Raw genomic sequence first — 24,267 nt, forward strand, 5'->3', positions numbered from 1 at the left:
CTGTTAGTGACACTGTTTTGGAGCAATAATGAATAAGCATTACTTGCTTTCAAGTACAACTAATGTATTCTATATGGCAGTCTATACAAGTACTGAATCCAGTTACTATGTGATGCATAAGCTTCATAAGGTAAACAAAAAACTTCCTTTACCATTCCTGAGTGAGCCAAATCTTCCTTCATTTGTGTCTTACATGTCCCTTCTCCCAGACACTGCAGCTTACACTGAGAAGTTTTCAGCAGCAAAGACAATGCTGTAAACCCAAGAGGCAGTGGGCATGACTAGGTGTGGCGAGGTGCTGACTGACAAGCTACAGGATTGTGACTCAGCAGTGGTAATGCTGATAGCCATTCCCTCCACAACATATGTTTATCCCACTGTAGTGCATTAGGTACAGCATACATAAGAGTGGTAACTCTGATCTGAACTCAGGATCAGTGCAGCACTGTCACACCTTCACAGGAAGCTGCATTAGTTGGATTTCACTGGCCAGCTCAGCAAGTATTTGTGGGACTTTGCAGGTAGACTTAGAAAAAACTGTTGCAACGCATACTTTTTTTTTTTTTACTAGGAGGTGAATGGTTCTATATAATGATGACTGAAATGTTATTCTATAAATCAAATTCCTCTTTTAACTTTAGACATAAGAAATCTGGACTTCAAATCAAGTTACTACTTACCGAAAACCTTTAAATCATATTTTTTATCAGCTTGCCCAGCCACATTCACTGCTACACATAGATACAGTCCAGAATCTGAAGCCTGTGCCTTTTCTAAATGTAACTGTCTTCCATTTCTGAGGATTTTGAATCCATCTTCATTACTTAAAGGAATCCCTTCTCTAAGCCAAGTCAGCATGGGTTGTGGGCTTCCACTAGGGTCACATTCCAAAGTCACATTATTTTCTTCAATTACTACCACATCCAAGGGTACAGGTCCACCTCCCGATATACTGGGATGTACTGTATTAAAAGTATAAATAGAAGGAAAAGAAAAATAGTTTAGGATTTAGTTGGCTAGCAGATGTGTGTGTGAGCACACCTGTATAACCCTGGCATCCTGGAATGCATTAACATGATGGCATGCTAACACTGGTCTGAGATTTGCAATCTAGAATAATAATTGTATACCCCTATCTAGTTTCAGCATCTCTAGATTTAGGGGCACTCCTCATCCTTGTTTTCATTTTAATTCTCACCTCCTCACTTCACACTATAGCAGCTTAATTTTCATTTATCATGTGAAACACATTCCTAATAAGCTTTACACTCCTCCACAAACTATTTAGATTCATCATTTTATAACTTCAAATAAATCCATATTTTCATAAATATAAATCAGTGAAATTATAAATGTGGATGTTGCATCAAGATTATGGTGTCAGTCCAGTTATTTACTTCCCAGGGTTCAGATGCCCTTGTGACTGCACAGTTCAATACATTTCATATGACAGTGATGAATGACGTACATGGGAAGAAATACTAACGCCTTAATGAAAGTGACAAATAAGAGACTTCTTTTGAAAGAAGCTGTGTTGATAATCATCATACAGTACGTTTTTGCATGTTTTAGTCTAATTAGAGTAATCAGTTTGGAAATTTTGAACATTCCTTATCATCATTTGTCAACAAATTGTTAACAACAGAAGGTAACATTTTGCAGTCTATTTTCGCATATAGTGGTCTTAATTTTGCATTGGAGGTAGAGATCTATTTTTACTGCTAAGTGCTTGTGTTGTGTTATACGTTACTTACCATAAACCTTCACATTATACATTTTTGCTGCGTTCCCTGCTGTGTTGGAAGCAGTGCATGTATATGATGATTCATCAGATTCCATAGCAACTGCAATATGAAGATGTCTCCCTCCTGACAGAAAACGAATCCGACCTTTGTTGTCCGGTGTAACTGGCGTATCTGTGAAATACAATAATTAAATATTCTTCTTGCTGTAGACAGTCATATCTTCATAAGCCTTGGCGCTATAAAAACCTCTGTTCCATGCTCTTATTTAGTATTTCAAACTATTTATGAGAAGTACAATTTTTGCTGTTCAGATTTATGGTAGTTTAAATGTTAATTACTTTCATATTTCTTTATGAAATTTATCATTTCAAATAATTTTTGTTTTAAAATGAAATAATTTAATTCCTTTTTGGCATGATAGGATATGAAGCCCTACCATCCCACTACCACCACTTACTAAACACATGTACATAATATATAGCAATTAGCATTCTTTCTGCATTGTTTGGTCAATATATAAATACCTAATGTACCTAGTTTACAATTTCAGCACCCCTCTGCAATAACACATAAGAGGTCAACACAGGTAAACATCTTAAATCTCATATACTGTAGTTTTAAGTATACACTACAATAAAAGCACATTTGAACAAAGCCTAAACTTAAAATTGCTGCACTGCTTACCAAGTAAATTCAAGTGTATGTCAGAAAAATGAAAACAAATAGTAAATCTATCAAATACAAGCACATTTCCTAATGTTTTGTCTCTTTAAAAATGCTACAGGTACAGAAACATACCTACTGATCCTGCTGGGTTTACAGTGAGTTGCCAGCTTCCTGTGTGCTCTACCACTGAATTCCCATGCCCATGTCTATCTTCCCCGCACATTTTGAAGAGAAGGGGAGATGTTCTGTAGTTCTAGTGCATTTCTTTCCCTGTGGTAACAATGCTGCTCAATCGCAGATGCAATAGGGTTGATTTACTAAAACTGGAGAGTGCATCTTGTGCAGCTGTGCATGGAAGTTAATCAGCTTCAAACTTCAGCTTGTTCAATTAAGCTTTGACAAAAATCCTGGAAGCTGATTGTTTTCTGTTCAGAGCTACACCAGACTTTCCACTCTCCAGTTTTAGTAAATTAACCCTAGTGCAGCAAGTAAGCATTGTAACTGCAGAACAGGAAATGTGTTACTGGCAGAATCACCATGTGTAAATTAAAAATGCCTAAAAAGTTTGAAGAAGGAGACTAATGCAACCACCAAATCTAAGGACCGGTAAGCTTCAATATATTCCCTTTTTATTCTTGGGTTGTATCTATTTTAATATCTTCTGTTTAAAAGAGATGAAGTGCGCTCTGGCAATTTGCATTGCTACCCTGGAATTGAAGGGGGTAAAGTCTTCTCTGGTCAGAGAGGGCTAGAAATAACAAATATACCGCATTGCTGTCTGTGTGCAATGAAGACACCAACACCAGTCTCCTCATCATAACACCAAATTACTGTATATAAAACATTGTATACAAAGAGTACAAGTTATGTGTGAGATTAAACACCTAAAATATATTAATATAAGCGTTTAGTATGTAACTAGGTAGGTGCTAAATAAATATCTAGCCTGGAAGAAGCCAAAGAAGAAGGATTCTGTATAATCACCAAAGAAAATATACATATTTTAAAACAGTAAAATATACAATTGTAATTATTTGTATTATATAATAATAGAGGTAAAGTAATGACCTGCAAATCCCAAAATGTGTAACTATAAATAAGTAGGAAAACTATACATTTTTCTCTACTTACATTGAATCATTGTACAATTATGTCTTGAAAAAAGTTATTACCAATTCAGCAGTGTTGATGGGAATCCTTTTGATTTTCATATGCTAAATGATTCTTTGGACAGCACACGTGGTGGTGCAGTTCCTACTTTCTTATTTTAGCCTATATATTATAGTATATTATAGTATATTATAGCAGGTTTCCTTTAAGCATAACTCCCCCTGCCTTTATTTATAGACTGTGTGCTCATATTCCATTTTGTAGAGTATGTGAAAACATTTCTTATCTGTTGTAATATGATCATTTTTTTTCTGATTCAGTTGGTAGGTACAGCTTATCAAGTTGTAAAATTTGATTAAAATAATTTTTTTAATAAATGGCTGTTTACTAAATATGGCTTATTTTAATAAACAGCTGAATGATAGCTTGATGGGTTTTTGTTTGCGGCTTGAGGGAAAAGGGCTAAATGACAATGAGGAGATTTAGATTTGTTTTGATTTGGTATCAAGGCATTGTGACTAAATATGCCTCTGTGAGGAAATATTTGCCACAGTTTTAAATAACCAACCTACTAATACAAAACACACTAATGACTGCCTATTAGTATTGTAATTTATGCAGCAATCAATTGAAAAGGTAGAACAATATTGTATACGGTGCACGTCTGTATCCTTCAACAAGCGACCATACCATTTTTTTTCCAAGTCAGTGCTGGGGGTGGAATACCGCTGGAATCACACACAAGACTTATCAGTGTTCCTTCTATTACTGTAACATCTGATTCTTCTGCTGAATCTTTTATTGTTGGAGGAACTGAAACACAATGAATATGAAAAGTGTATACTATTTTCACTACCTTTTCCAGTTATCATAAAAGAACGCTGATTTCTTCTCAACACAATTCCCTATCTTTTTAATATCAATGAAAAAAAATGCAATAAAAAAAATACAAAGGTAAGATATATATCAGAACAGCCACTTGCTAACCAAAAATTTTTGTATGGTCCATCCTTATTTTTGTCAGTGTCACTATGTAACTTTAGCACAGAAAATAAGAAAACAAAGTTGCATACATCCTCTGTGTGGTGTATATGAGTCAATCTGCCAACAAATATCTGATCTTTGCCAAATCTCTGTCTGCTGTGCATGAAAATATTAAATAGGGCGCCTAATATTCTATATTCATGACTTACAGCATATGGAGATGTCTGCATTTGAAGACAGCTGGCTTACTACTTTGCTGTGAATATGGCTCCACATGCATTTCCACATACATTTCAGGTCATCATAAGCTCCTACTTCAGGCAAAAGTGATTTTCTTATTGGACAGCCCAATTTGTCCTGTACATTATCAAATGTTTATTTAAAAAAAAGTTTAAAAATAATTATGTAAAAAAAATCAGTTTACAACGCGTTTCAAAAAAAGAAATAATATCGACCAAAACCACCATATTTTTTGCTTTAAAAATCCATGCAAGGGGTTTAGAATGAGGCATGTTGGCAAGAAAAGGTGACAAAATGGGTAAACTGTGACACTTACATGACTAGAAGACACCCACTCTTGTTTATGACTCTTAATGAGGCCCAGGCTGGCAATCTAATACCAGAATTTATTAGAAGGATTGGTATATATGAAATAAGTTGTTGACTGAAGTACCTATAATCTGCTCAACCTCATCTTATGCTAGACTTGTGCTAATAAAATAGTATACTGTCTTATTGATATAGCAGCAATGGAAAAAAATATTCATAACTTCTTTAAAAATTTTATTGTTGTTTGTGTCTTCATTGGAGAGATCATCCCTCACAATCTGCGCCATTGACAAAGGACAATAAAAGAAAGAGAGGTTGTAGCTGTCACTGGAAATGAGCTATCGGAGGCTTTTCAGAGGCCATAAAGACTTCACAGATGTTCTAACCTCTCCACTAAACTATGTATTTTTTTTTTCCAGACCTCTGTCCCCTGCTGGGAGATACCTAAAAACTTCTAGTCCTAGTGACATTCTGTGACCAGAACAGGAGGTAAGGAAACAACTCTTCAATGAGGAGACAGACGATATCATATGTAACAGTGTTGGGTGCTTGAGCAGCCTATCAGAAAGCACTAGCATTATCTCAAGGAAAGAGGGGTTCACATGCTACCCATACCTGGAAAGTAATGCCGCGTACACACGACCTGACTTTCCAGCAGAAAAGGTCCAACGGAATCATTCCATCGGACATTCCGATCGTGTTAGGGCTTCATCGGACTTTTCCTTTCGAAAATTCTGACAGACCTAGAAATAGAACATGTTTTAAATCTTTCCGATGGAATCAATTCCTATCAGAAAAAACGTTCGTCTATATGCTATTCCAACGGACCAAAAACGACGCAAGGGCAGCTATTGGCTACTGGCTATAGAACTTCCTTTTTCTAGTCCCATCGTATGTCATCGCATTCTAAATGATCAGACTTTGGTGTGATCATGTGTAGGCAAGTCTGTTTCATCAGAACTCTGTCGGAACTCCGTCGAAAAAAACCGCCAGAGTTCATTCCGACGGAAAAAAACGGTCGTGTGTACACGGCATAAGGGAGCTTTAAAAAGTAACTTTCCTTTTGTCAAAAAACAAACTAAAAAAAACTCTTTTTAACTCTGGTCAGCTATTAATCATGTAACTCCTACGCATTTATGTTGGAGTTTCATTTTTCCAGCACTTAACTCCACTGTGTAACTTACATACTGTATGCTGGAAATGAGCTGTAAGTGTACAGTGTACTGCACATTCTCAGATGGTAGTGTACACAAAATAAAAGGAAGATGTGTATTGGCATAAGAGACTTTTTAGGTGAAATACACCTTTAGCTGTATACAATAAATGCATATTTATACTCACAAAGTCAATATTATAAACCAACCTAAAATCTTCACATTAAAATTCCTTTGTGTTCTTCCAGCAATATTTACAGCCTCACAAGAATACCGTCCAGTATCCTTCACTTGAGCATTTTCAATCTGTAAAACAACAGTTAAATAAATACTACCTTAGAAATGTATGAATAATGTACAGTATATGCAAGGACTACTTGTCCGAACATCTAATTCAGAAGTTAACAAATTAGAACTCTTGACGTGACTGATAAGAAATATTTAAAGAATTACAAGTGATATCAACATTTGCCTTGTTCCTTATATGCTTTATTCTAGCTAAAATGGCGCTGACTTATTGTTTATGCAATCTGCTTAGTTCCGACCAGCACCTACAACAATATTTAAAGAACTAGCAAAAGTTTACCATATTAGGGCATATTGTGAAAGGGCATTGTTTTTGACAATAAAGCTGACGATGCACCATGAGTCACCAGTGTGCCTTAGCCAATGATAGCTTGCCAAATACTGTTATAAAATGACATGTGTAAAGGGTTCCTGTATGACTCTGCACGGAGCTCCTTGCTGTGAGAGTTCATCCCTATGTATATACATTTGTAATAAATCTTCTAATCAACATGACCGGAGTTGACTGATCAGTGAGAGAATGGAATTTTACCGACAGTGACCTTTATGAACATGCAAACTAGTTGAGATTTATTTACATATATTCTGAAAAGAATTGAAATTCTGACATACTACCTTTGCCTTGCAGACATGAAATAGAAATACAATTGTATGTATGGACATAGATCAGTGTATTAGAGGAAGGTCAAAGGGCCAAAGATGTCAAGGGTGACAAACACAATTTTGAGGGTTAGTTACCTAAGCTATTCATATAGTCATATTTTCAGCACTGACAATCAATGATAGCTAAAAGTGTATGTAAAGGTGCAACTTTTTTGGATAGAGTATGTATGGGTTAGACACAATGTCAGGTTTTTATTGCTGTCTATGTCCCCACTGGAAAGATTGACCATTGTCACAGAAACAGAGAGTGAGGGGAAATCCAGAATTTTAGAGTTGCAAAGGACAAGTGTTCTGGTGAAAGCTATCTAAGGTGGGAATCACCCTCACATTGTTGAGATTTTCAAACACTTTCAAACTATGGGAGTGCTTGGTTTGTGGTGTTGGAGTGTGGAGACCGTAGCATTGTGTGGGATTTATGACATACTGATACTTTATCTGCCTATGTAAGTGTAGCCATTTATTTTTTATTAAAAAGTTTTTAAGCAGTACTTCACTATTGCTAGCCTCTTTTTCTATGCATATGAGATTTTGATGCATCCATCTGTAATCTGGATTCATATGTGAGAACGGCTGTCTGTAGTGGATTATACCAAAGCATTTTCAGACCTTGCATTCATTTTGGGGGTTGACTGTGACAGTGAGCTGCTCTCCTAATAATCACTGGGTGTTTTTGATTTCCACTTTATCAGCAAAGTGGTGGAAGGAAGATTTTAATTTGAATCTTTGGTGTCTAATTATAGATCTTTTATGGACAATATTTTCTTGTGATGGATGTTTTCTATATTTTCTGGTATGATATTTATTTTCTGGTATGAAATTTACATGTTTATATTTGCACAAGGTTTAAAGTGGTTACAAAGTCAGAAGGTTTTTTTCATCTTAATGCATTCTATGCATCAAGATAAAAAGTGTTCTGTGTGTAGCAGCCCCCTCAGCCCCCCTAATACTTACCTTTTTGACCAACTCAAGGAAGAACAGTATTGCCATTTGGTGTTTTTTAAAGTTCAAATTTTAGCCCTTACATTTAGACCGCTTAGAGGCTCTTCATTGCGGATGCTATGCTGTCATATTTGTTTTACAGATCAGTAGTCCACTATTCTATTCTAAGGCTAGGGTCACACTTGTGTGGGCTGTGTGGCCCGTGTTTGCTCGGGCACAACAGCCCATTAATTTGAATGATACAGCATGGTTCCCAGTGTGGGTGTGATTACCTGTGCGGGTGGCATGCCATTAGAAATAATGGCACCCGCCCACGGGTCCCACATGTCACTTTGCGGGTGGTTGTAGCTGCGGGAATTTGTGCAGGTCTCGCAGTGGCACAGGTGTGAACCTAGCCTAAAACTCATCTCTGCCTATATTTACATACTGTCTTTTTTAAATCAAGAAAGTTACATGAAGACCTTCAATATAAGAGGGGGTATTCTTCATTAGGATTTCTGTATTCTGAATTAAACTGGACCTAGAAAGGCAAAATCCTAATTGCTGGCACTTGAGCTCCTTCACCAACTAGAAATTTAAGAACTCAAGTTGTAGAACTGAGCTGATGTAATGTATGATAGAAATTGAAGAAAAATAATTACATCCTGGGACTTTATCTTACCTCCAAAACATGTCCACCCTCAGAAATACTAAGCCCTGGTCTGTTTACCAATGGTCTCCAGTCTTTAAACCACATCAGCAAAGGAGGTGGTATTGCATTGCTTTCACACTTCAGTAAAAGTGTTTGGCCAATTAGGATTGTTATATTTTGCTGTTCTCCCATTATGTTTGGTGGCACTGTGTTCAACAGGAAAAAAACACGTTATGTTGTTTTCCACACACACATACATGTATAATCTATTTAACTTATAGTGCATCTATAGGTAAAACATTTTTTCTTAGTTTAGGATAGAGTAGTGAACCATTAGGATATTGGTCCAGTTTTTATTACCCCCTCTATATTTGACCTAGTAACCAATATTACCGGAACAAAAAAAAAATTGATGGTGAATGTAAATACCCCACTGATACAGAATCAAAAAAAAAAACAGATGTTCAAAAATTTTGGGCTATAAATAGATTTTCAAGAAATATGCTAAAATGTATGTTTAGACACTCTGTATAATCTCAGTCTCTTCAACTTCTGTTCTTACTCAAGAAGCTGAATATTTTTTACATTTATATCTCTGGAGTTCAGTATTTGATTCGGTTTGGTTCAGTGGTATGTAGATGCTATATAGTTAATGCAAGTGTCAAAAAAACACCAACACTTAGAAGACTACACATACTGTGAATAGACATTTATATTATTATTTTTATACAGGATTTATATACAATGCCAACATTTTGCACAGCAAAATAAAGGGAGACAGTACAATGACACTACAATTTAGTATAGTGCTAAATACATATACGAATATGGTAGACATGTCCAGACACTTTACCCAGATCTTGAGTAAAAACATTTAGGCCCCTTTCACACTGGGGCGTTTGCAGGCGCTATTGCGCTAAAAATAGTGCCTGCAAACCGACCCGAAACAGCCGCTGCTGTCTCTCCAGTGTGAAAGCCTCCAGTGCGCTGGCAGGATGGGAAAAAAAGTCCTGCTAGCAGCATCTTCGGAGCGGTGAAGGAGCGGTGTATACACCGCTCCTTCACCGCTCCTGCCCATTGAAATCAATGGGACAGCGTGGCTATACCGCTGGCAAAGCGCCTCTGCAGAGGCGCTTTGTGGTGGTTTTTAATCCTTTCTCGGCTGCCAGCGGGGGTAAAACCGCCTCGCTAGCGGCCGAATACCAACGGTAAAGCGCTGTTAACAATAGCGGCGCTTTACCACCGACCACGCCCCCGCCCCAGTGTGAAACAGGACTTAGGAAGAAGTCAGGAACTTAGGAATATAGTTGTCCTAACATAAATTACATATTTTAGATTTGTTTTATATATGACTATGAAATATTACAAACTGAAATTCGTATTTTGCCTAACATGTTATGTTTTGGTTTATAAATTATTTTCATTCATTTTATAAAACGGTCACAAATACAATACAACAAAATAAAAGGTGAGACAAAATTCATAAAAAGGAAAAAAAAAAAAAAAGAGAACAGATGATCTCATACACAAAACAACGTAGATACCCCAAGAAACATACATAAAAGGTGTATATCCTAGGACCTTATTATAACAACCATATATATATATACTAGTTATTCCCCGAAGAGGAGGCAAGAGGAAGCATAAGATGTGGAGGCATCCCACATCTAAATGTAAATAATCTGACAGATCAGATTAGAGATCTAAGTAGATCTAGGGATTACTAGGCCTCTCTGGCTGGTCCCCACCTCCCATATCCCTGCCCCCCCCACCCAATCACCCCCAACCACCCCCTACTTCCTGTGTCTGTGCCCTAATTCAAGGAAAACCAAAAATATTCATGCCAAAAAACAAGAAAGCAAAACCCTTTGTGATTGTTAAGGGGAAAAAGCTATGGAAAATGACTCTTAACTTCCTCTCTGATTCTACCCTTCCCTCACATACTATACACTCATATCCTATACACTCATATCCATCCCTTTAACCTTCCCCCTTCCTCATAATTACCCATTCAGGCCCTTTATGGGTATTCTATAACTGTGAACTTAACACTAATCCAAATTACTGTGAATTTATATCTAGTGTTTTGCACATGTTATGTTTAAAAAAATATTTAATTACAAATAAATAAGTGGGAGTACCACATACTGTACATTACTATTACCAAACCATACATAAGTTATTTTCAACAGTTACTTAGATTATTATAATATCTTTTAAATATTGATCTAAAAAAAACTCACCATACACAGATAAATCAAAATCTTTTTGATGTTCTCCTGCAGCATTAACTGCCACACATGTATATTTCCCTGCATCTCCAAGCCGTGTATTGGCTAGCATTAGAACTCTTCCACCTGAAAGAATCTATGACACAAGGATTGATCAAACAGACTGCCACCATTAATCATATGTCACATTAAATTTATCCTATGCTGTATGATAAAAAATAAATGTTGGATGTGAATGGTTTTTAGGTAATGTACATCTTAACAGTGTTTTTTCTACCCATTACATTTTTTTTACTATACCCAAAGACACACATTAATTAGTGTCATATTCGCTGGAAATCTACAGTGCTTTCCTTCATATCACAAAGTACACAGATGGAGGAAAATGATATCCAAACACTGTGCTCCAATGGCATGGCCATTCTCTATGATTTGGACAGCTAAATTAAACATGTACATTAAATATGTATTGCCACTGTCAGATTCAACTAGTGCTTCCATTATGTTTTCTAAGGATTCAATTATGTGTGTCACCATACAGCAATTACATCTTGCAGGTGGATTTGTGATGCTCATATACACTTATCACCAGGTAAGTATACCTGCCTGCTAGTAAACTTTTTTAGTAGACATTGGGGCCCCCAATACTCATGTGAATGAGTATGGCCTTACCCATTCACCAAAAAAGTGTCAAAAAGAAATAAAAACACACACACAGTTTTTGACAATTCCTTTATTGAAAAAAAAAAATGTCTCCCGATGTAGATCCATCGTCAATCACAATGACGACGCCACCACCGAACCCTAAAAAAAAAAACCTGTTCTGTTCATGACGAAGGCTAACCATCATCTGTCTGCTCCGGCCTCTGACAGTTCTTAAATAGGTAAGGGGCAGGGCAACCTGGCAACATCACCTGTGGGCACCGCCCCATGTGATGTCACCGACCCAGCATGCACCAATTGGTGACGTCACACTTTTTTGGTGAATGGGTAGGGGTACAATGTATCCTAAACTCATTCACATGCGGGGAGGGATCTGGGTCCCCTTGTTAAAGGGGGCTTCCAGATTCCGAGAAGCCCTCTGCCCACAGACCCCCACAACCACAGCCCAGGGTTGTCGGCAAGAGACCCTTATCCCCATCAGAGTGGGGACAAGGTGCGTTGGGGTGGGGGGGCTCTGCACCCCCCATGTTGAGGGCATGTGGTCTGGTATGATTCAGGGGGGCACTCACTTGCCTCCCCCTTTCCTGAGCAGCTGGGCTACATGCTCGGATAAGGGTCTGGTATGGATTGGGGGACCCCCATGCCGTTTTTATTAACATTTTTGTATTGCCGGCAATGTTGTTATATTGGTAGCAATTTAAATGTCATCTTTTTTTAAATGTCATTTTTGCTGCAGCAGGTTCTTTACACGGTACGGTTTCATTTGTATTGTTTCACTTTAAGCATCATTAAAATCACTTCTCCTTTAAAACAGTCATTTTTTAAGTTTTTTTACATTGGTATATGTCCCCCGGGGCATTAGCCTGGCCCCAGCCCCTTTTCATGGCCAATCACTTGCATATCAGCCTTCATAATGGGGACTTGTGATTTTTAAAGTTTGGGTCCGAACTTTTGCGATGTTTGAGAGTTCTGGCGTTTTCAGCCTCACTCAATTCAATATGACTAAGCTTTTCTGTAGAGTAGCGAAACATCTAGTGTTAATGTTTTACATTTACTGAATCAAAATCTTATTACATCTCAGTGAAAAACCAACTCAAACGTTTGGTAAGTTCCAGGGAAAAATTGCAGAACAAGTCCAGTTTATTGTGGCTAACTACTATTAGCTAGAGTCCAAGGAACCTAAAAAAAAACTAAAAAAAAAATCTCATTTATGACAGTGAAAGCTTTGAGAATCCCATCTTGCAGCAGGCTGCCCATCATTAATTTACAAGAAGGTGTAAAAGCCTTTTCCCTCAAAGAAATAAATAATTTATTAATTTTAAGCAAAATAAATAGGTGTTATTCAAGTCCAGAATACCAATGAAAAATGCCAGACTGAATAATTCCCATAATAGTTTTTTAAACACAATAAAGTAAGCAGTGCCAGGACAAGTCTATGCAATGCCCAGGGCAAAGATGCCAAACTACACCCCCACCCCTTGATGATGTGCGAGCTCAATGGATCCTACTCCCAGCAGCCACCCACTTGTCTCAAAATCACTGCATATCTCTGGATCTGCCAATTATTATTTAAGTGTACCTGGAAGTATGCAGTGATGTTGTGGGACCTTCCTGCTGTGTTCTAATGCAGCTGCTGGTGTGAATGTACCTTAAAGGTCATAAAAGATATTTTATGTTTCTATTTTTATCATTTTTTTTAACATTTATGAATGGATTTATGTTTGTTAGTAAATTCACTCATAGTTCTGATCTCTAAAGTGAGTACAGTGGTCAGTCACCATTGTCCTCACTTCAGTTTTCTATATTCATACGAATGGGTTTTTCTTCAAACCCATTCATTCATAATCAATGGGTCTGAAGATAATCAAAGCCATTCATATCCCTGATCCCCAGAGGCTGCGGTCAGATTGGGGCTGGGGCAGCGCTGGGGACAGATCCTTTGAAGGGTTTTCCCACCTACCCCCTACCTGCAATTTCTGCTGCTGGGACAGGAGCACTGCGGGAGGAGGAAGCCAGGGGGTGTAAAATGACAGGAGAAAAATGCAGGTAAACGGCAGGTAAGCAAACCCAGGACCGTACTCAACTGACATCCCTTCTATATTAGAAGCCAGCAGCTGTGGGTAAAGTACATGATACAGGAGCATTGCACTTGCAGGAAGGAGGAGTTGGAGAGGGAGAGAGAACTCTAACCTTGTATCCTCCCAGCTCTCTCCTCCTATCCTAGCCACATTTTGCACTCAGCCGTGGGCTGTTCTCTCTCTGCCCTCTCCACCTCACCCCTGGCACCACACTGGTATCATGTAGACACAGCTGCTGGTGACCGACTTGGTAATAATGAAGTGCTGCACTGACACAATTTGGAGGGGGGATAACACAGCCATACCTCCTCTCTGGTCTCTCCACCATGCCTTGAGGACTGATTGAGGCTGATAGGAGTAACGATACTGCTTTCACCCCTTGTCCTGGCCCTGCTTATAAGTACACGTTTACTTCTACTCAGTTTGAATAATACCTGTATTCCACCACTGATACTGGAAACTGGGATGCCATCTTTTAGCCATGTTAAACTGGGAGCTGGGAACCCTGTGGCTTCGCATTCTAATCTGACGGGTTTGTTGACTATCACAGATACAGGATCATTGTTACCAAAAATGGAAGGTAGAACTGTAAAAAAGTTAAACGCTTTAGAGTAATGAATTGTTAAAGGATAAATAACAATGTACTTCACAAGCCTGCACAGTTGCAAATTATATAATGTATACATAAAATGTAAAGTTCATAATTCTTGTCCAGGTCCCTATACCCTAGCTGATTATGCCAATGCTTAATTACATTACAATTTCTGCTGTAGTCTGTTATTGGAGGCAAAGGAGAGTACCATGCTAAAAGGTTTTGGAAAGCGGATATAATAGAATTTTCTTTATAATACTCATAATATTTCTTTTCATCAAATAGACCTCCCATGCTAGGTGACAGATGTGCCTTCAGTTTATTCACATAAAACAAATCAAAAGATTCCAGTGAAAATCAGAGTTATAAATATACACTGAGCAATATTATAAACGCAACACTTTTGTGTTTGTCCCTATTTATCATGAGCTGAACCTAATGATCTAAGACTTTTTCTATGTACACAAAAGGCCTATTTCTCTCAAATATTGTTCACAAATCTGTCTAAATCTGTGTTATTGAGCACTTCTCCTTTGCAGAGATAATCCATCCACCTGGCAGGTGTGGCAGATCAAGATGCTAATTAGACAGCATAATTATTACACAGGTGTGCCTTAGGCTGACCACAATAAAAGGTCACTCTAAAATGTGCAGTTTTATCACACAGCATAATACGACAGATGTCGCAAATTTTGAGGGAGCGTGCAATTGGCATGCTGACTGCAGGAATGTCCACCAGAGCCTTAAATTGAATATTCATTTCTCTACCATAAGCCGTCTCCAAAGGCGTTTCAGAGAATTTGGCAGTACATCCAACCGGCCTCACAACCGCAGACCACATGTAACCACACCAGCCCAGGACCTCCACATTCAGCATCTTCACCTCCAAGATCATCTGAGACCAGCCACCCGGACAGCTGCTGCAACAATCGGTTTGCAAAACCGTCTCAGGGAAACTCATCTGCATGCTTGTTGTCCTCATCAGGGTCTCGACCTGACTGCAGTTCGTTGTCGTAACCGACTTGAGTGGGCAAATGCTCACAAAGATTTAGACAGATTTGTGAACAATATTTGAGCAAAATAGGCCTTTTGTGTACATAGAAAAAGTCGTAAATTCAGCTTATGATAAATAGGGGCAAACACAAAAGTGTTGCGTTTATAATTTTGCTCAGTGTATAATTGATAATATAAATATTTGTGACTTAAATAACAAAAACACAGTTTTTACAAAAAGAAATATTAATTTTGTTCAGCTTTTCATCTTGAAAGTGTAAGGCCCTTTTTACAGCAGCAGAACAATTAGATCTGCCTGCCAGTTTTTCAGTTGGAGCAGAATGGACCCTCCATTCTCCTCTATGGAGTGGTGGGTGCACACTGACATGTGTCTGTTTACACCTACCAACTTCCAATCCCTCCCATTTACATCTGACCGCCCATAGAAGAAGGCGGGCTGTGTCTGTGTCTGCTCTTCATAAGCTGAACGGACATGGACCAGCCATCCGCCTAGCAGAGCCCACCTTATGTGGAATGGGCCTAAGAATGTCAGATTTGGAATGTTTATGATGTAAATATTATTTGCAACCAGGTATGACAAAAATGTAATAATACAGGTGATGATCACAGGTGTGTTTAAATTTAGCAATCATCATCATATTTGTACAATCAATTATTAAATCCTAATTAAATACTCACTAGGGACTGTGGCCTTTTAAGTCAAGCTTAAAATATCCTTCTAATTCTTAAAAGCTTGCGTACTTTCAAAATGTATTCTATTTCTTTTAATAGATCAGTTGTAACAGCAAAGGACTATAAACATAACCAGTCCTGCCATGAAGAAAGAAGTTGGTCAATTAGTGTAAAAAATTACCATGAACTTGTAAGACATAAGTCATTTCAGCTGTCCCTACGATGCTGCTTGCAACACATTTATATACACCGGCATTGTGTATCTGTGCATTTGTTATCTGGAGAACTTGTCCTTGATTTGACAGGAGAATATTATCAACAGTTGTAAGGGGATGGTTATCTTTTAACCAAGTTACAACTACAAGAGAAAAAATATGAAAAATTTAGGTTAAAAATATTGTTTTTTTCTTGACATCTTCATTTATACATCAATACGTCCATAAAAAATAATCATGTAAATCATATAAAATGTTTAAGGTTTTTTTTCTTAAATAATAACCAATTGAAAACATGAGCATAATGTGTAAAACGTAAAGGCATGTTAAATAATGCAGATTGAACTATTTAGAAAAATATAGGGTTTAATGGAAATTGAATTGATGATAGTAAATCCAGTGTTGATTCTACCATCATTTTCTGACCACCCAACTGATGATGAGTCACAGTCCCACTCAGCTGCTTACATGGCAGGTAGTTTTATTCCTTCTTCCATAGTTACATAGCCTGTTATAAAAAGAGTATAGAATTTTTTCTTTCACTTCTGGAAAATTCTACTACCAGGAATGAATATCTCAAGAAATCACACACAATATGCCTCCTTAGATCCAACCCAAAAGTGTATTTCAAAGCAGCAAGCAGTAGTGGTAATCTGTTCTATGCCAGAGAAGTCTTGATGCACGTTTTCTCTTTTTAGTTCTACAGTAAAGTTATCCACAGTGATAAGACTGTATCTGGTAAGGGTATACAATACCCTCTACCACTATAGTGCAAACATCTGCTTTTAAACTGAGAAGACTCCCCTGGCACTGGTCTTCTCTTGGAAAATGATAATGTGCATAGAGAATTAGAGAAAATCTACTGAGGATTAAAGCGGTTGTATACCTATTTTTTAAACTTTTACCTGCAGATAAGCCTATAATAAGGTTTACCTGTAGGTAAAAAAAAATATCTCCTAAACCTGTATGGTTTAGTAGATATTCCCCTCGCAATGAGCCATTAACTGCAGCGGCACATGCGCACAGGGGATTTTCGTCTGAAAGCCCGGCAGCCGCCGGACTTTGCCAGAAAAAGGTCTCCCGCACGCACGCGCGGGAGTGACGACATTGCGGCTCTGGCCACTCACAGCGCCAGAGCCGCGATACCCGGAAGACATGCCGTGGGGAAATGTCAGCCTCGTTCTAAGGTAAGTATCTCATAATGAGCTAGTATGCGGTGCATACTAGCTCATTATGCCTTTTGCCTTATAGGTGTAGGGAAAAAAAAAAGTCAGCGGGTTTACTACCGCTTTAACTAATTTTCTTACTAGATCAGTTAGCCTGAGCATCTGCAGAATAATTAATAAATTTGTAAGGAAAGATCTTTTATAAAATAGATATTTTGGCACTCAGATCTAGCAACTAAAATCCTAATAATGTGTTTGGCTACCCAAATTATTGTTTGCAATGATTTCCATTTTAACTGGCTGAGAAGCACAGAAATGAAAAACTGGACAAAAGGAGATGTATTTGCTATTGGTGTAGCTAACAAACACACATTGGATAATTATTGTATATGCATTATCCATATGTTTATATGATAACAACAAATCTTACCATGCTAACCTATAACAAAAATATTAACAAAAGATACATGGCAACAAATCATAATTACCAGGATTGGGGTTGCCTGATGCTTTGCACTCCAGTCTTCCAGATTGATTGCCAAGTATGGTTTCATGGTGGACTTCGTCCGGATTCTCTATTTTGGGTGGTTCTGCCATTAAAAAAAAATTAAACAAATTAAATGAGGAGCTCAAGCATATAACACTCTAATTGAGTAAAATTTCAGGTCAGAATATATTCGTGTGATTTTGTGTCATTTCTCTTAGGTACTTACTATTCATATATGTGGTTGAATTGTTGAATGGACATTACCCATCATAAAGGCATACATCTGCATAACTGTTCTTCATAAAAAACAGTAATGCCCCGTACACACGGTCGGACTTTGTTCGGACATTCCGACAACAAAATCCTAGGATTTTTTCCGACGGATGTTGGCTCAAACTTGTCTTGCATACCCGCGGTCACACAAAGTTGTCGGAAAATCCGATCGTTCTAAACGTGGTGACGTAAAACAAGTACGTTGGGACTATAAACGGGGCAGTGGCCAATAGCTTTCATCTCTTTATTTATTCTGAGCATGCGTGGCGCTTTGTCCGTCGGATTTGTGTACACACGATCGGAATTTCCGACAACGGATTTTGTTGTCGGAAAATTTTATATCCTGCTCTCAAACTTTGTGTGTCGGAAAATCCGATGGAAAATGTGTGATGGAGCCCACACACGGTCGGAATTTCCGACAACAAGGTCCTATCATACATTTTCCGTCGGAAAATCCGACCGTGTGTACGGGGCATAATAGGTCTGGCTGTTTGCATTAATCTAAATGTTTCTGGATACAATGCAGAGAAAAAAATGATCCTCTATGTATTTAAAAAAGAAATATGGATACAAGGTCAGAGAAAATAGTTCCCATTCTGTTTTCCTGGCTTGTTACTCCTTATATATTTTCTATGTTGTATCCTAAAGAAATAACACCTGCATTTCATTTTTATTAGGATAATTAGGGTAAAGACAAGCTAACAGTTAGCTCTGCTTATTTTAAGTTATTAGCCTTTCTTAATGGTGAATCGTTGTGGCTATATTCACAGAAGAAGATGTTTACTTTATGTACAGTACATGACTGTGCATGATGAGTGTGAAATGTGTATAATTTACCATAGACATTTAGCCATATGCTTTGCTCAGCTTCTCCAGCTGCATTGCTTGCCACACAGGTATACTTCCCCGCATCATCTGTCATTGTGCTTTTGAATTGTAAAATGCGACCAAACGATTCCACCTTTAAAATATAAAAATGCAGACATCATGTGTGAATAAATTTCCATGCACCCATCTTGTTTTGGGCATAACAAGAATTCCAATAATGACATTACATTAGGATGCTTTAAAGTGGTTGTAAAGGCTGAAGGTTTTTTACCTTTATGCATTCTATGCATGAAGGTAAAAAACCTTCTGTGTGCTGCTCCCGCAACAACCCCTCCAATACTCACCTGAGCCCCCTCTTGATCCAGCGATGTGCACTGGAGCCTCGGCTGTCCCCGATAGCTCTCTCCTCATTGGCTGAGACACAGCAGTGGGAGCCATGGCTCCCACTGCTGTCAATTACAGCCAATAAGCCAATGAGTAGAGAGCTGGGACAAGGCTGAGCCCCAGCTCTGTATGTCTTATGGACGCATACAGCAGGGCTCTGGAGCAAGCACACATCAGTGCCCCCATAGCAAGCAGCTTGTTACTGGAGGCATTGGTCAAGAGAAGAGCCAGGAGCACCGGCAGGGGACTCAAGAAGAAGAGGATCAGGATTGCTCACTGCACAGAGCAGGTAGGTGGAGTTGCATGCCTCGTTCAGTACAGCCTCGGAAACAATTAGAGGAGTAGGATGGGAGGTATTTCAATATCCAGGCAGGAACTAAGTACCAGCACATTAGTACCTTATAGTTGGTTTCAGAGGCTACTATATTTTGAGAAGCTTTAGTGGCTAGCCAAATGTCTGAAATCTTCCACATTATATCTACTCTGGTCGAAAGTACCCTTGACCACAACCCCTCCATTGCTCTACTTAATAAAAAACCTCTAGACCTGACTCGCTCCAATTCAAGTTACTCCTGCAGATCACCACAGCTGTGAAGCAAACTATCGCAACGGCCTGGAAAACCTCCCATCTGAACGCTTTGGAAACGAAACATAGAATCACTAGAGCGATGATTCACCCTAAGATCAAAGCTGTACTCCTCGATAAAGTCACCAAATTTGAAAGACTTTGGAAACCCTGGGTAGATCATTTTCTTCCTCCCAATTTTGATAGCTCCCTACTCTGCCCTTAAGCCACTTCCCTCCTAAGTATATATAGCCAGAAGGCTCCCTCCTCCTTCCCCGGCAACTCCTCTTCTCTCTCCTGCTCTCTCTTTCTCCCTCCCCCTATGTCTCCTCTTCTTTTTCTCCATTCCCTAATGGCTCATCCACTTCAATGGGCTCTCCCCCCAGCATCCATGTATCTACCATGAAACCATGATCAGATACTCATACTTCCTTGTATTTGTTCTGACCCTCTTCCCATCTCATTCCCAAGATTTGCTCTACCTAGCTCTCACTAACTTAAGCAGCTCACAGCTAATCCCAGATCAATGTCTCACTACTGACTTGATATATATTGAACTGTACTATTGCTGCTACCACTTTCTTCACAACCTGTGCTACGTCCCTACTGGTTACATGGTTCTCCTATGTTCCACCTACTACCATTGCTCCTGTGAGGAGTCCCCCCCTGCCTCTACATCATATACAGATTCCCGTTTCCTACTAAAATGTTTGAACAGAAGATTAAAGATCAACTGAATGGTCTCCCCCTCACGACGCAGCTTGTTCCCAGTTCGGGTGTGTGAGGGTGCTGGACAATCCCCCTGACCTTGAACTCAACCATTGAAAAGTATTACATTGTATACACGGGTTTGTTATTACTGTTTTGCCATTTATTCCCAAAAATACTATATGACCCCACTCCCTATATCTCATTGTAAGGTTGACACTGTACCCCCCCCCCCCCACTTCTTTTATCTGTTCTCCCTATAAACTTCAATAAAATATTGAACAAGAAAAATGATACTTGAGTCATAGAGAAAATAGAGGAGAGCTCTGAAAAAGGGCATATGGTGGGGGAGCAGACAATTTGGATTTCATAATTTCCCAGGTGACAACACAATAAATCTAAGTACTGTCCTTGATTTTAAAAATACCTAAACGTATTTTCTAATTTGATTCAACAGCCACCCCCCCCCCCCATGAACATACACATACGCACGCACACACATAAACTTTGGGGCCTCAAAGCAGCTACATAGGCTGCTATGGCTTAATTATTGCACAGAGTATACTGCACAAGGATCATTGCCGAACTGAGCCTTATCCATGTAAAGTGCATGTACAAATACCATTCTGGATAATATGTGTTGACTGACATGAACGTGAATATAAAGCACAGAGACATGGCAGTGACTAAAAATACGCAAATATATTAATTATACTCACTGAGATATTCTCTTTAATGATATTAAATGGTAGTCCATCCTTTAACCATGTGATTTGTGGGCTAGGAATTCCAGTAGCAATACACTGCAAAATTATGGGTTTGCGCATTACAACAGACAATGGTGATGGCTCAGGTTTAATAGAAGGCAGGACTGCAAAATAAATAACACACATTATAATGTTTTATTTATATCCATGCATTGATAAAAAAGACGAAAGGAATGTGTGCATTATTTGTAAATTGTAGTACTGACATAATGGTCTCTAAAAAGACAGAATCTTCCAATATAATACTGAAGAAATATGCCTATTGTTAAGTATGCATATATGTTACCTATAAATGATGATGTCAAAAAGATTGGTGCTATTTTTTCACATGCAAGGGACTAAGCTAATCAAAACAGACCTGGCTAAATAATAACCTAATTTCACTAGCTCTTTACTTTTATTGCAACATATTATATATTATACAGTACAATGTGGCTTTGTTGTGCAATGCTAAAACATTATTCTGATTTATAATAGTAACATGTGTAATAGTACCCCAGTGTCTCCAACAGCTCCTTTTATTATGCAAAAATAGAAGTGAGAGACATGCCACACACACCCAACCCACGGAGAGTCAGCAGACGCATTTCGCACTCCTGTGCTTAATTCTTGCAAGGATTAAGCACAGGAGTTTGAAACACGGCTGTTGACCCTCCGTGGGTTGAGTGTGTGTGGCATGTCTCTCATTTCAATTGATGCATAATAAAAGGAGCTGTTTTTATTCTCTGGAAGTGCCGCCATCTCTTTCTTTTCTACCTTCATATGGAGTTTGCAGACCCAGGTAGGCACCCAGGATTTGGAGCGGTGCTCACCCCAGGTACGTTACCCAGTGGCACCGTCCCTTCTGACATCACATATGACATCACATGTGACGTCGGAAGGGGAGCGGTGCAACAGGGTGACATACTCAGGTGCCCTGCCCTTGCCTATAAAAAAGCTGTCAAACCCGAAGAGAGCTCATACGTCGGGAGACCTCTTAGTAGGCGAATCGTCTTTTCCAATTTTTTCTATTTTTCATTCGGCGGGCAGCTTGATTGATGGTAGATTACATTGCGGGACACTATTTTATTTATTTTTTTCTTTTAATAAAGTATTGGTCAAAAAAACTTCCCGCAGACCCCAACGACCACAGCCCACGGTTGTTGGGAAGAGGCCCTTGTTCCCATCAACATGGGAACAAGGTCCATTGGGGTGGGGGAGCGCAGAGCCCCCCCTGCCCCAAAGCACCCACCCCCCATGTTGAGGGCTTGTGGCCTGGTATGGTTCAGGAGGAGGGCGCTCGCTTGTCCCCCCTTTTCCTGATCAGTCAGGCTGCATGCACGGATAAGGGTCTGGTATGGATTTTGGGCAGGCCCCACACCGTTTTTTTTTTTTGGCATGGGGTTCCCCTTAAAATCCATACCAGACCAGAAGGGCATGGTATGGACTGGGGGGACCCTATGCCGTTTTTTTGTTCATTTTGCAACCCATGATGGAATGCACCTGGTGGTTGTTTGTCCCCTTTCAATATATAGGCATACTTGGTTCACATCAAAGATATTTTCAACATTCATTTGACTTGCATAGCATCATGTCTTGTGGTGTATTGAGGGACTGCAGGGCTGGTCTTTGCCTGTGATTTCTGGGAGCTGCGATGCTCTTAGGTGCCCCTCCCATTCCCCCTTCGGTCACTCAGTCTGGGAGCGGAGGTGTGGGCGGGTTCTCCCTCTGCACATCAGCGCCACACACCCCCCTTACATCTGACGCCTTGCCGGCATTGTCATGCCTGGGCGAGATACGTCATCTCGGCTGACCAATGGGGAGTCACGTGTGGTTTCAAATGAGCAGCGGTGGGCACCTTGACCCAGACACCTCTTCCTCGTGTCATGCCAGCGTGACGCTGGTTGGACTTGTTGGATAATATCGGGAACACTCGCTCTGTTAATTTGCTGCGGGCTATTCTTGCCACCTGCACACTCTATACAACGTGCACCATTTTCTCTACTATGGCTCTGTTGAGCCTCTTAAGGTAATCACTTTGTTATATCATCCTACTCACTCGTTATCACTCTCAGCACCAGTCTATTCACTCCTCCTGGTGTGTATATTTACATCTATATGCCAATCTTTTTCTTTCTTTTTCAACGTTCACTTGGGTCAGGGGTCTTCCTCACATCCAACCCACAACGGTCTTATTACTTTTTTTACTTATTACTTAATTCTAGATTGGAGCTCCTGCTTCACCCATTTAGATATTCATGTTTCTGGGAATCACACCATGTTCTTTGTTTTCCCACGGGCCCCACCTCAGCTCCCGACACAGACAATTGTACCAGCCCATGTGCTCCAGCTTACATACCCTCATATGTTGCCAATAAGTAAATAATCTAGGAGCTAGATATCTTCATCTCCACATCACTGTTTCCCATTTTTGGGTTTCATGTTTAGACTTTATGTGATATGCCCATGTCTTTTTGCAGATCTAATTTATTACGCATCCTCCCCTGAAGAGTAGCATTATGTCATGAAACGTGTCAGTCTTATACAGATGCATCATGTTTTACTTTCAGCACCAAACATTGGGTTTTAAAGATTCCATCTCTTGGAGGATCACCTTTTTAACAATGCTATTATAAGTCAATATTTACATGTTTATGGTTTGCAACATGCTTTTTACATGTTTACTATATTTGTATGTACAAAAACAGAAAAAAGGCACCTCTAAGTGCAGTATATAAAACTATTAAAATATCCCTAAAGGGATTAAAAACACTTACAAGATTGATGGTGAAAAGAAATGCATCATGAGTGTGGAAGGTGATCTGGTTTAAAAGTGGTACCAGTGTGTATCAAGGGTCACTGTTCAGCAGCAGAACGTCCCAAGAGGGTCAGCAGGGT

The 24,267-nt window shown here is 39.1% G+C and overlaps 1 protein-coding gene across 1 annotated transcript in view; it reads right to left on the reverse strand.

The window, feature by feature from the left end:
• HMCN1 (hemicentin 1) overlaps positions 1-24,267 on the reverse strand; it is a 656,490-nt gene that overhangs the window by 418,118 nt on the left and 214,105 nt on the right. The window contains exons 35-45 of the mRNA XM_073592871.1: positions 21,343-21,494; positions 18,976-19,099; positions 17,867-17,968; positions 16,179-16,355; positions 14,154-14,305; positions 10,991-11,114; positions 8,778-8,953; positions 6,418-6,514; positions 4,212-4,334; positions 1,755-1,916; positions 681-962 (exon numbers count right to left, since the gene is read on the reverse strand). Coding sequence (XP_073448972.1) covers positions 681-962; positions 1,755-1,916; positions 4,212-4,334; positions 6,418-6,514; positions 8,778-8,953; positions 10,991-11,114; positions 14,154-14,305; positions 16,179-16,355; positions 17,867-17,968; positions 18,976-19,099; positions 21,343-21,494 — 1,671 coding nt within the window. The remainder of the gene's footprint in view (positions 1-680; positions 963-1,754; positions 1,917-4,211; positions 4,335-6,417; positions 6,515-8,777; positions 8,954-10,990; positions 11,115-14,153; positions 14,306-16,178; positions 16,356-17,866; positions 17,969-18,975; positions 19,100-21,342; positions 21,495-24,267) is intronic.

The sequence above is a fragment of the Aquarana catesbeiana genome, linkage group LG07, assembly GCF_042186555.1.
Source record: "Aquarana catesbeiana isolate 2022-GZ linkage group LG07, ASM4218655v1, whole genome shotgun sequence".
Classification (NCBI taxonomy): Eukaryota; Metazoa; Chordata; class Amphibia; order Anura; family Ranidae; genus Aquarana; species Aquarana catesbeiana.